Genomic DNA, 12,903 nt, shown 5'->3' with positions numbered 1-12,903 from the left:
ACACATAAGGCTGTGTTAACTTTTTCTTTTTCTGATCAAAATGAGAATAATGAATCTTAAAGGAAGGTGTTTTTATGCATTCTCAAACTCTGCTCTGATTTTATGTTCCACAAATGTTTGATATGCCTTATCAGTAGTGCAGACTACACTTGGTCCAAATATGTGAAAAGTATATAGAAAATAATAATGGGTATTATATCCCTTCCTTTAGGCCTATTCTGAATATAAATTAAGCTGACAACTGAAAAAGAGTGTATGCTCCTAGCTGCCCTTATCTTACTTCTTCTGGGTTTTTTTTTTTTAGGTTCTTGATGTGCTTTGCTCTCTCTGTGTCTGTAATGGAGTTGCAGTCCGTGCCAATCAAAATTTGATCTGTGACAATTTACTGCCTAGAAGAGATTTACTTTTGCAAACTCGTTTGATTAATGATGTGACAAGGTATAGTGATATGTTTTACTGTTATACTAGAAAAAATTGAATTTTCATATCTTCAATTATTAATTGAATAAAAGACTAACCTAAGAAACGTCCCAAAGCTTTCAGTCCTGAGAAACACACGTTAGGAAGTGATAATGTATTATTAGTTAAGTTGTAGAAAAAACCACATTTTTACTGACAATATGGCATTCACATGGAATCTGAGATCAAGTAGAAATTGCTAATCCATAATCAGTGCTGTCCTAAAATGGAAACATGAAAGTTGCTTGTTTCTGAGTCAAAACAGGTACAGAGTATGTAAACATACTCTGAAGTACTTGTGTGTTTTAAGAGAGACTTGATTTCCCGGCAACTCTACTCCTGGCTTTTTGATTTTAGGAAATGATCTTGTCAATTGTCTTTTGACTGTAAGTTTTTCAAAGCATGAAACCTCTACCTTAGAAGATGATTCTACAGCAGCTTTATTAATTTATACAAAATGGTTCACTTTTTAAAATATTATAAGCAAAGTGTGGGTATCTACTCTTATATCATACTTGTAAAGTGAATTTTACAATTATACAGCAATATAATTCCTATGTCACACTTTATGTTTACACTAACTGGCTTACATTTTCTTTCTTAGCATAAGACCAAACATATTTTTGGGTGTTGCCGAGGGCTCTGCACAATACAAGAAGTGGTACTTTGAGTTAATAATTGATCAGGTTGATCCATTCTTGACGGCTGAACCGACCCACTTACGAGTTGGATGGGCCTCTACTTCAGGTTATGCCCCCTATCCTGGAGGTGGAGAAGGATGGGGAGGCAATGGTGTTGGTGATGACCTCTACTCTTTTGGGTTTGATGGCCTTCATCTGTGGTCCGGTGAGTACTTTGTGAGCTATCATTATTCTTATGTTAGACATTTGCCTATCTTTACCTTCCATTTCTTTGTATCTATAACATGCTATTTTATAGTGAGCTACATTCAGAACTCTGGGTTATCATGAAGTTTTTTAGAAGTTCAGATCAGACTTCTTGTCTGATGTTAGCCAATATTGAATTATGCCAATTAGGCTTTTTATCAGATTTCTTCTGTTTTCATGATTTTGATCACAGAATAGCATTTTCCAGATCTAGATCAATACTGACTTAATTCTATCTGTCTAAAATCAATGGATGCATTGATTGCAGATAATATAATTCTATACAAATTGACATTTACATTATTATTTTACTTTAAATCTACAGTTGAAGGAAAATGACAGTTATTTTTAAATCCGTTGATAGATCTGATAACTTGAATTAAAATTTTACGAAATAGTTTCATAAAAGTTTTGTCAATAAAAAATAATAATTGCTACGCTGCTGCCAACTTTATTATTTTAGTCCTTGTGTATAGCATCTTTAATTATGAACTAGCCCTTTATTTTTTCTTACAGATTTCTTTTGCATGCACAGTAAATGATGGTTATTTTTTAGCTTGTTCAGTTTGTGGCGTATATTTTAATGTGCAATTTTCAAGGCATGTAGACAAAATCCTTAGTTTCCCCAAATTTCTCAGTGCCTTTAAATCTCGTATACATCTAGGTATTCTTTAATTGCTCTGAAAATAATAGAGTCGGGCCATGCAAATGAAAGTTCTGTTTTATTGAGTGTCTATGAATGAAGTAAGTTTTATGACATTTACTCTAATAATTCATACTCTGAGAGTGTTTCCTTTATCCATTATATTAGCATTGTTCTAGCATTGTGTTTTGTATATAAAATATGTATGTGCAGACATACATAATTCAATATTTTATTTCAACACTACTGAAAAATTATCCAAAGTCAGAAATCATCTTTTTTTTGAGAAGATTAGGAGGCATCTGTGACATACTCCTTTAGAAATGGCTGAATAAGTAATTTTAAAAAATTAAGCCTGCCTAAATCTTCTGATTCCTAAATACTTTTTCCTAGGTCGGGTACCCAGAGCTGTAGCATCTGTGAATCAGCATTTATTAGCATCTGATGATGTGGTTAGCTGCTGCTTGGATTTAGGTGTACCAAGCATTTCATTCCGCATTAATGGACAGCCTGTACAGGGAATGTTTGAGAACTTCAGTACAGAGGGGTTTTTCTTCCCTGTCGTAAGCTTATCAGCAGGTGTAAAGTAAGTAAACTTAATTTAAATGGTTTTTGTTGCTGTCTTATCACACAAAATATTGTCCAGATTCTAGCATGATTTATTCTGTTTGGTTGCTTGAATTCTGCCCAAATAGTAGCTGGAAGGACGGCAGGGAAGTAATGATTTGTTCAGAGATGATTTCACTTAAAAGTGAAATGTGAGCCTGTAAACTATTTGACCGAGTTGCAATGTCTGGACAGTATGGTTTTATGGGTATTTAGTGACCTAGGGGAAATTAATTTTGTTTCATTCCAATTATCAGTGAAAAAGCATATTAGAAACACAGCACCATATTTGGCACTAATTAAGTTTCTCACTGGCTTTCTCAGCAGGGAGTAAAAAACCTAAATCATCATGAAAATTGATACTGTGTTCACAGTAGGAAACAACTGATGAGAAGCAGTTTTAGAATCTCTTTGCTAATATTGCCCATTTCTTACCTCTTCTATTGCTAAAATACTGAGATTGAAACTTACTGTATTCAAATTATATTGTTGTCTATGTTCAATGAATTCAGAAAATCTCACGTAGAATCAAATAGAATAAAGGACAGCTGGGAAAGGTTTAATAAATCAATTTCATTTATTGCCCAGGAGTGACCCTAATATGTAGCTGTGTTAATACAAAATTTTGAAAATGTTCAAAATGTTTACTTTTTTACTGTAAGAAATGTCCTGAAACTGATGTAATTATTTTCTTTTTTCATTCTTATTTGATGTTGCTTTTATACTTTGTGACAGCATTTTCCTTTCTAGTTTATAGTAGCTGATGTTATCAGCAGATGTATGTTGTCATCTGTTTCTATTACTACCAGAGAAAATATTTTTACATGGGAATCCTGAGTTCATGAGTAAAGGAAGGTATTCTGGGGTCTTAGTTTTTCTCCTCTTTTTAAAAATGTGAACAAAATATGTTAATCGGTTCTAATATTGCTATATGCTTCTGGTCACCCCATCACAACAAGTGTAGGGCCTAATTCCTAGAGATAGATAACAGGATTTTTTTTTAAAAAATAAATTTCTGTGTTTATTTACCACTTGAGTTTTCCCACTTGAGGACCAGAGTATACAGCTGGATAGTTTTTGTCTTTGTTCGTTTTCCTGATATACTCTTAAATTTATATGAAAAATCTATGTCTGAGGAGAAAAAGAACATTTTAGTCGTTTAAAAGGAATCTCAGCTGTGTTTCTGGAACTCATTCCCAGTTGTAACATTTGGTATAATATTGTTTGCTTTCTTAATATATTATGGTTTTAGTGTTTTGTTTGGTTTTTATTTCTCTCATGTGCCAAACTGTCTGCGTATGTTCACTGAGAAGTAACTTTAAAACTTTCAAGTTATGTATCAATAGTCCCAATAGTATTTTTCGAGTAACAGTCCAATTTAAATTAGATTGGTTTCCAAATCCCTTAAATCCATTTAAAAATTCACAACTTACAACCATTTTTAAGTGAGAAATATTTAAATATGCTACTACATTATTGTTTTGGCCAAAACAATTTTTTTTAAAAATAGTTGGTAGGTGATGGTTTTACTGACAGTATCTGCTAGTATGAATGCTTGGTAATCCTTTGGTGTTTACCAAAACATGAAGCACACATGCATTTTTGTAAATGGTAGTAAAATAAATGCTTAGGCTTCTACATTATTTATTCATAATGATAGTATATGCTGACTATTTAAGAGTCTAATTGCTTCATTGAAAATCACAGAGTTCGTTTCTTGTTGGGTGGACGTCATGGAGAGTTTAAATTTCTGCCTCCTGCTGGCTATGCTCCCTGTTATGAAGCATTGCTTCCAAAAGAGAAGATGAAACTGGAACCAGTCAAAGAATATAAAAGAGATTTTGAAGGTGTGAGGGATTTATTGGGTACAACACAATTTCTCTCACAAGCTTCTTTTATCCCTTGCCCAATAGACACCAGTCAGGTATGTGAAGTTTGCAATACTGAGATCCAAAACATATGTCTGTTCAAAATTTAAATTCACAATATAAAATCTTCCCTCTTAGCAATTCTTTTGGTTTTTTTGTGATATATTAAATAAACTAGATGATCTTGGACATACAAGGTGTGGCAACTGGAACCTCTCACTTCCTGAATTGTTATGCTGTTCTCTTAGGTTGCTCTTCCTTTTCATCTTGAAAAGATCAGGGACAAACTAGCTGAAAATATCCATGAACTGTGGGGAATGAATAAAATAGAACTGGGCTGGACATATGGCAAGGTATGTTTTGAATGACCTCTCTGGGCATAGTCAACTGTATTAGGTAAAATCTCCTACCAGCCCAAACCTGGACTTGGAGTTTGAGTAGGGTATTCCATGGTGTTCTATACATTACCAAGAACAGGTGAACATGTACTATGGAAGGACACACTTTTTGGTTACTTTTTTGACCATTCAAATTCCTTTGTTTTGTTATTTCATTAGTTATGGAGGAATGTTTATAGTGTACATTACAAATGAATCATGGGAAAAGGAGACTTACATAGTTATGAGTTGCTGTCATTGAACGAAGATAAATGGTATTGCTTATAATGACTTCATTACTGCAAAGAATTTACTGAGTTTTTACTGTGATTCTTGATTCTATCAGGAAAGTACTCTTTTCTGTTACTCTTTTGCAGATACGGGATGATAATAAAAGACATCATCCGTGTCTTGTGGAATTCTCAAAACTGCCTGAGACAGAGAAGAATTATAATTTGCAAATGTCAACTGAAACCCTCAAGTGAGATTTAAATAGAAAAGAAAATAAAGTTTTAAAATTTTCTTTCTATTCAAGTGCATCATACTGTTGTAAGATATAAAAACCATTCAAATATCTCCTGCAAAAATATTCTGCTAACTTTACTAGAAGTCCCAGGAACCCAATCAGAATGATGCAGAAAAACTTTGTCTCTACAGAGAGACAAAGAAAAAAACACCACCAAATCCTGTTCGTTTTAATAAAGTGGTAGCAATCTCAAGCCATAGATTTGTGCCTTTTTAGTCTTTGAAGAAGGCTTATTTATTTAATTCTGATAAATTAAAATATTTGGGTTTTAAAATACCATTATTTTGGATTACTTCCATGTTTTTTAAGTATAATTTCTTCTGCGTATTTATACAATGCATGAGAACTATAATACTGTGTTTCACTAATGCCCTTTTTATGCCAGAACGCTTTTGGCCCTTGGATGTCACATTGTTCATGCTCATCCAGCAGCTGAGGAAGATCTTAAAAAAGTCAAACTTCCTAAAAAGTATGTACCTTATGGTAACAACTACATATTATAACATTTATTATAAACATAAAATATTTTAAGTTCATTTAAAGAATACTGGATATGAACCCCATACCTGATAAGGTCTTACAGATCTCTGGTTAGGCCATTACCTTGGCTGTGATGATGTTGGAATGTGAATACTGCTGTGCTACATCACCTCCTGAAGTTGTTCCGAGACAGGAACAGTGACATACTTAAACCACAGGCAATTGTAGTAGTGTTACATCACCCTAGAACAGACACTCCAAAGTTAAATACAACACTGTAGTGCTTTTCTGCGTCATAGTAAAGAACAGTCTATTCATAGGATGGTAACTGTATTTATTTTAAATAAGGTTTACCACTTTTTGTAGGAGACAGAAACAGCAAGTTGGACACTTGCCATTTCACATCACTTTATCAGCCCACCATATGTCCTTTTTCCAGAAAGAAATTTATCCATGAGAAACAAAGTTATTTGTTTCAAGTGAGCAGTAAAATACATAGTTTTATGATATGAGAGATGGTAATCTTGATCCAGTTGATGGCATTAATTAAAAAAAGGAAAAAAAGATCTATTCTCAAGGTTCATACTGCAAACAGTCTATCATAAAACTGGTTTGCTATTATTCTTTTGTTAAAATATCTATTGAAATGTCCTAATTAATGGAAACAACCTGATTTGAGCAAAAGAGAATCTGAATATGTCTAAAAGGGCAGGTAGTCCTTACACAATATGGAAGGGTTGGAGAAAATAATAGCCACTGTTAAAAAATTACTAAACTTTTTATTCAGTGAAAAAGTGATAAGAACAATAGTTAACTTTTTTTCTTCTGTTGGAAAAAATGGTAATGCAGTCCTTACCTATGGAATAGTTAATTAAAATACCATACTTAATGATAGTTGAGTAGGATCTCAACTTAAGATCTGTATGATGAGTTCTTATTAAACTCATAAAAATTATTATCACACAGACCTTTAAAATAGAAATGACTTGAAATGTTTAAATGACAAATATAAAAATATATTAAAAAGTAGTCAGTCATTCAATAACAATTTTGTTGCTTTATAAGCAACCATTTAGGCATGTATATAGGGTCACATTTAATTAGCTATTGTGCAAGCAGGTGGAAAATGAGATGAGCTGCTAGAATCCAATTTGTATCCTAGTCAATGACCAAACACAATGGAAGATTTTTTGCAAAGAAACAGGGGAGTAGGAGATTAAACAGTGGAGAGATACAATGATTTTCACCCTATGAATGCCTCACAGAAAGATTTAAATACAATAACTGGGATATCTTGACACTCTGTTTTGCTATGTTGAATTACAGTTACATGATGTCAAATGGATATAAACCTGCCCCTCTTGATCTTTCTGAAGTGAAATTGTTACCTTCTCAAGAATTTCTAGTTGACAAACTGGCAGAAAATGCACATAATGTCTGGGCAAAAGACAGAATTAAGCAAGGGTGGACCTACGGCATTCAACAGGTAGGAACTTCTTTACATGCATTTGGAATAAGTGAAGAATGTGAGCTTTTTTTATTCTAGAACATCATTTGGGAGGGAGTGATAGTTAAGATGATAAATGCAGAAGAAAATAATAATCTTGGAATAACTGGAAAAGCCAGAGAGGTTTGGGAGCGGGAAAAGAACCCCTGCCTATAAAAACCTGGATTGTCAGACCTGTATGTTGGCAGCTGCTGGATGTATGAGAATATATTTCCATCCCTCTCTTTCATTCTTATGTTTGGGTTTTCAGTGTTATTAACAGATAATCAATTGAGCTTACATTCATGGAACTCTTCTTCATTAATGCTGTTTCTCTTCTTTAATCATTACATGATGCCACAGTATACTCTGTCTTATCAGTCAAAGTCTTTGTGTTGTCTAAACAGACTATTCTTCTTGCTGTTATAATCCCTTTCAGGATCTTAAGAACAAACGTAATCCTCGGCTGGTGCCGTATGCATTATTAGATGAACGTACTAAAAAATCAAACAGAGACAGCCTACGTGAAGCTGTTAGAACATTTGCAGGCTATGGTTATAGTATTGAGCCACCTGACCAAGAAATAGGTATGTATTTTCAGTAAGAATCATGGCCTTTTTTAGTGACATTTATAGTTTCATTTTATTACTAAAAGACGGGTTTTTCCTCTGTTTATTTTACAGCTGACCAAACAGTGGAAAAAGTCAGCATTGACAAGATCCGATTTTTCAGAGTAGAACAATCCTATGCAGTGAAGTCTGGAAAGTGGTACTTTGAGTTTGAAGCTGTGACAGGTGGAGATATGCGTGTTGGCTGGGCCAGGCCAGGCTGTCGACCTGACGTAGAGTTGGGAGCTGATGACCAAGCATTTGTATTTGAAGGAAGCAAAGTCAGTACACATTTACTTCTTTTGATCTACAAAGAGGCTAGACACAGAACTGCAGGATAGGTTTCCTCTGTGTACTCTACATCAAGTACTGTAATGTTTTTGATTCATATAAAGATATCTCTGAGCTCTGTTTTACACTGGATAGTATCACCGTTTTGGTTCTGGTCATGAGATTATGCTAACAAAGAAGTGTTGGTTTATATGTATCTTCCTAGGCTACACCCAACTAAGTAAAGAAGTCTGCCATAATTATAAACTAGATATAGCATTCGTTTCCATTTTTTGATGTGGTGTTTTACAAAAATCAAAAAAGGTTTTTCATTGACTGAGAGAACCACTGTCTGTATTCCTTTTTCTGTCTTTTCTGCTTTCTGCGTATCCTTTCTTCCCAAGTTTGTCTCCTAAAGGACCAGAAGGATGATAATAATGACCCTGTGCTTAAAAAGTTGAATCTGGTGAACAGTAGTTATCGGGTTCCAAACTGTATAGGAAATTCCAATTGAAGTTAGGGTGCCTTAGTTGCTCTATGTCTCTGTTATCTCTAAGGCAAAAGTCATGATCAGTGCTGTTTGCAAATTACTTTGGGATCCTGAAAAATAACATATTTGGGTTTCTTTATTTATTTTCTATTTAATTTTTAATTTTATCACTGTATTTATTTACTTGGTTTTCCATTTAGGGCCAGTGTTGGCATCAAGGCAGCGGATTCTTTGGACGAAGCTGGCAACCAGGAGATGTGGTTGGTTGCATGATAAACTTGGATGACAAGTCAATCATCTTTACTCTGAATGGAGAGTTGCTTATAACCAGTAAAGGTTCAGAACTTGCGTTTGCTGACTTTGCAATAGAAAATGGTAACTTCCCCTTTATAGTCACATGGTTATTAGAAGACAAAACAATACAAGCAGCAGAAAAACTAGTCTCTCATAATGGCTCAGTGAGCTGAGAAATCATATTGCACTGATGTGAGCCTGCAGACTGTGCTATACATTAACTTATAAAAATTTATTTTCAGAGTCCTTGTGTGGCACAAACTGAATTTCTTTTCTCCTTTAACCACATTAATGGAGTTTCAGCAGTCAGAGTAGGTAAATTTTCTCACTGTTGCTAGGCTTTCTCTCAGGACTTCAGTGCTAAGAAGTGGTAATAATAAGCATCCTGAAAAATTTCCAAAACTTGAAAATGTAGTCTCTGATAATCTCACTAGAGCATGAATATACTACGTTCATGTCTGTGAAGGACCAAATGAATACTGTGTGGTGACAGTCTGCATCAAAAGAAAGAGTTTTCCAACATAACTTGAGTCCAATTTTTTTTTTCTCTGTTCTATTAATCTTTTCCAAATTTCCCCCTTTCCTGGGATATTTTTCCTCTTCTGTTTTTGGCCTTTGGTTTTTTAAAAAGTAGTATCTACGTGACTGTAGTAAAAGAGTTGGAGAATATTTTCATACTGTTTTGCTTTATATTTTCATTGACATTATCTTTGTAAGTGTATCTCCTCCAACCAGTAATAGCTTCATACCTGTTAGTAATTGACAGAAAACTTTGCAGTTGCTTACTGTTCATCTTTGATCTTTTCATTGATGGAGTTTTTATAAAGGTAGAGAATGAAGGACTGCCTTAACAAAGCTGTACTGAAGCCCTAAATTTTAGGAGAAGAAATCTCTCCTTTAGAGGTTGAACTGTTGGCTTTTCCCTAATCTTGCTCCTAATTCCGTTTCTTGGGGAAATGGTGAAATAAGTCAACAGCCTTTCATCACTGTCTAAAGATATATGGAGATCAAAAAGTTGAGTCATAAAAAATGCTAACATTAAAGCAGTTTGTATTTGTCCGTTGTGAATGATGGAGGAATGAAGGCTGGCAAAAAACCCCCTGTACCTATTTATGATAAAGTAAATTTTAAACAAATGTATGGAGATACCTGAACCTCATCTGAAAGTCCTTTTGAAAATTTGGTGTCCTCAGAGACTCTACTGAACTTTTGTTAATAACTTTGATCTAGCCAAGGTTGGCTTCCAGTGTCCAGCCTGTTGTATAAAGCCATGTTTGTTAGTCTAAAAATGAGAAAGATAACAAATAAAACAGGATAGTGGCTAAGTTCTCAGGGGGGTTGGTAGCAGTTATATTGTACTTAGACTTTAGTACATAATAAGGTGGCTTTAAATCCTTGCTGCTGTCATCCTTCATATGCATGATTTGTAGGAGCTAATGTTTAGTTCACATGAGATGGATCAAAAATAAAGAATATCTGGTTTTAAACTAAGTTACTGTTAAGTTTTTTTGTGTTTTCTTTTTTTTTCTTTAGGTTTTGTTCCAATTTGTGCACTGGGCCTATCTCAGATTGGTCGCATGAACCTTGGAATGGATGCCAGTACATTCAAGTATTATACCATGTGTGGCCTCCAAGAAGGTTTTGAACCTTTTGCTGTTAACATGAACCGAGATGTTGCTATGTGGTTTAGTAAACGCTTACCAACATTTGTCAATGTGCCAAAAAGTCATCCTCACATTAAGGTAACATTACATGTCAGGGAGACACCTGTTCGACTGCTGTTTGTTTAGCAAGCTGAGACATTAAACCCTTACTAATACTTACTGTCATCAGATAGTTTGTCATATAACTCTATTAAGTCACTCTTAGATAATTCCAGATGATCTTGTCTATCTTCTGTTTCACTTATGGTAGTACGGATTCCTATGGATATACCTATCTGGTTTATTATACGACGCACTAATTTATGTTATGGTTAGCTACTAGAAATATGTTAGTTATGGAGTTATTTTATATTCTATCCTACGTATTCTTTCACTTTTTAAACCTTCTCTACTATAAATTTTTCTTAAATATCTGAAAATTGTTCAGCTGAAGTCTGAGGACATTTAAATGTACCTATGGTGTCACAGATTCTTTCATTATGATGCACCAGTGATAGGAATTCCAAAATTCCCTAACTAATCTATCCTGGAGCAGAATAATATATCCTGTCTTTTCTAAAAATTGTTTCATATTAATATATTCCAAAATGATAATTTTGAATTCCTGAGGAGTTTTTTTTATTATAATCTCTCTAGGACATTTACTTTAATTTAGGTGTAGCCAATTATTCTCTAATGCTTGTCTCTGAATATTTCCTTCTTAAGCAAAATACATTTCACTGAATTCCAGTTAAATGATCTCAGCATTTTTTTTTCATTTTATCAGGATTATTTCATCACTATTCCTGTCTTTAAAAGTTTTTTTAAATGTTCCTATCACTGAGTTTGGAAACTCACTTTTTTAGCACAAGGGAAAGTAACATCAGAATCAAAGTCCATAATAACCCTCTGAGTGATTCTAATGGATATTTCTTCTCATTGTGGTAGAAAATTACTGATTCTTGTGATGCAGTTTTTCAATTACTTGTGTACTTAAAGTGAATTAGTTCAATCAAGTATATACTTTTTTTAACTCTTGAATGGAAAATCTTGAAAATATTTACTAAAGTCAGGATATACTGAATCTGTTGCTTTGCTTGGTTTTCAGGTTAAATTCAATATCAGAGAATCAAGCTGCATAGTTTTGAAAATAATTAATTGTGAAAAATTTAAGTTGGCTCTTTCAATTTTCTCATCCTCTACCTGCTTAATGGAAGATTTCAGCATATTTTGGATAGTATTATTTGAATTTTTTTCTGTTATTTTTAGATATGGAGAATTGATGGAACCATTGAGAGTCCACCTCGGTTAAAAGTTACTCACAAAACATTTGGCACACAGAACAGCAATTCAGACATGATATATTGTCGTTTGAGTATGCCCATTGAGTTCCACTCATCATTCAACTTTGGCATGGGTGTGGAAAATGCCTCATCTGATGTTTTCCAAAAACGGTTAGATTTGGGTTTGGTTGTCCTATTTCATGCTTTCAGTGTAAATGTATTATGCTATATAATTCTTTATTACTGTATACTCAAAATTTTATACTTACTCTTGCACTAAACACAGATTAGCATAAAATGTGTGTCACTCAGATTTTTTTATTCTTGATGGTTTTATAAGCCACCTTCGCTGCAGAATGCTGTGTCCAGAAAAGATAGAGTCTTTCCTAAAGAGTTGCATCATAAGGTCTATGGATCTCTGCCTAAGCATTTCAATTTTTCCTGAATTATTATGATTTGAAAAAGCTAGGCTGGAAAACCAGCTTAGTGTTTTTTACCCATTGGGTTATTGCTCATCAACATTATTGTTCAGTAGATCGTTGTTACAAGAAAAGTGCCTAATTCATTAAAAGGAAAAAGGTTGTGGGACAGATTTTTAAAGATACCTTTAAAGATAAAGGTATCAATGGGTCCTGCACCTTTCAGAATTACCTCTATCTTTATTTAACTGCCGTAAATCTGCCTCTTCTCCCACTCTCTACCTTAACTGCAATCAATTATTTTACTTGTATATCAGTATCCCGTACCGTCTTTGCTAATGCATACTCAGTACCAAGCAAACTGGTTATCTAGTTAACTTACATTAGTAAGTTTTAAAGTATACTTAGCCTAATAATGACTAATTTTTTTACTAAGATATATTTTTGAATTATTTACTGATTTTCCTTTATTGTAGAAAGCACAGTCAAGAAATTGCTCCCCCTTCTACTACGGTAAGTAAACATGCTGAGATGCTTAATTCTTCTAATATTTTGAAGTACATT

At 33.8% G+C, this 12,903-nt stretch overlaps 1 protein-coding gene across 1 annotated transcript in view; it reads left to right on the top strand.

The window, feature by feature from the left end:
* The window catches only part of RYR3 (ryanodine receptor 3), a 194,785-nt gene that overhangs the window by 79,530 nt on the left and 102,352 nt on the right, over positions 1–12,903 (top strand). The window contains exons 17-30 of the mRNA XM_066188306.1: positions 305–438; positions 1,064–1,305; positions 2,383–2,575; positions 4,303–4,519; positions 4,712–4,816; positions 5,218–5,321; positions 5,752–5,835; positions 7,173–7,332; positions 7,772–7,919; positions 8,016–8,221; positions 8,901–9,075; positions 10,528–10,736; positions 11,907–12,091; positions 12,816–12,852. Coding sequence (XP_066044403.1) covers positions 305–438; positions 1,064–1,305; positions 2,383–2,575; positions 4,303–4,519; positions 4,712–4,816; positions 5,218–5,321; positions 5,752–5,835; positions 7,173–7,332; positions 7,772–7,919; positions 8,016–8,221; positions 8,901–9,075; positions 10,528–10,736; positions 11,907–12,091; positions 12,816–12,852 — 2,199 coding nt within the window. The remainder of the gene's footprint in view (positions 1–304; positions 439–1,063; positions 1,306–2,382; positions 2,576–4,302; positions 4,520–4,711; positions 4,817–5,217; positions 5,322–5,751; positions 5,836–7,172; positions 7,333–7,771; positions 7,920–8,015; positions 8,222–8,900; positions 9,076–10,527; positions 10,737–11,906; positions 12,092–12,815; positions 12,853–12,903) is intronic.

The sequence above is a fragment of the Chamaea fasciata genome, unplaced genomic scaffold, assembly GCF_029207755.1.
Source record: "Chamaea fasciata isolate MVZ Bird 193981 ecotype frontalis unplaced genomic scaffold, bChaFas1.0.hap1 SCAF_7, whole genome shotgun sequence".
Lineage (NCBI taxonomy): Eukaryota > Metazoa > Chordata > Aves > Passeriformes > Sylviidae > Chamaea > Chamaea fasciata.
The sequence above is the reverse complement of the archived record's forward strand: the minus strand, read 5'-3'. Positions and strand labels throughout refer to the sequence as shown.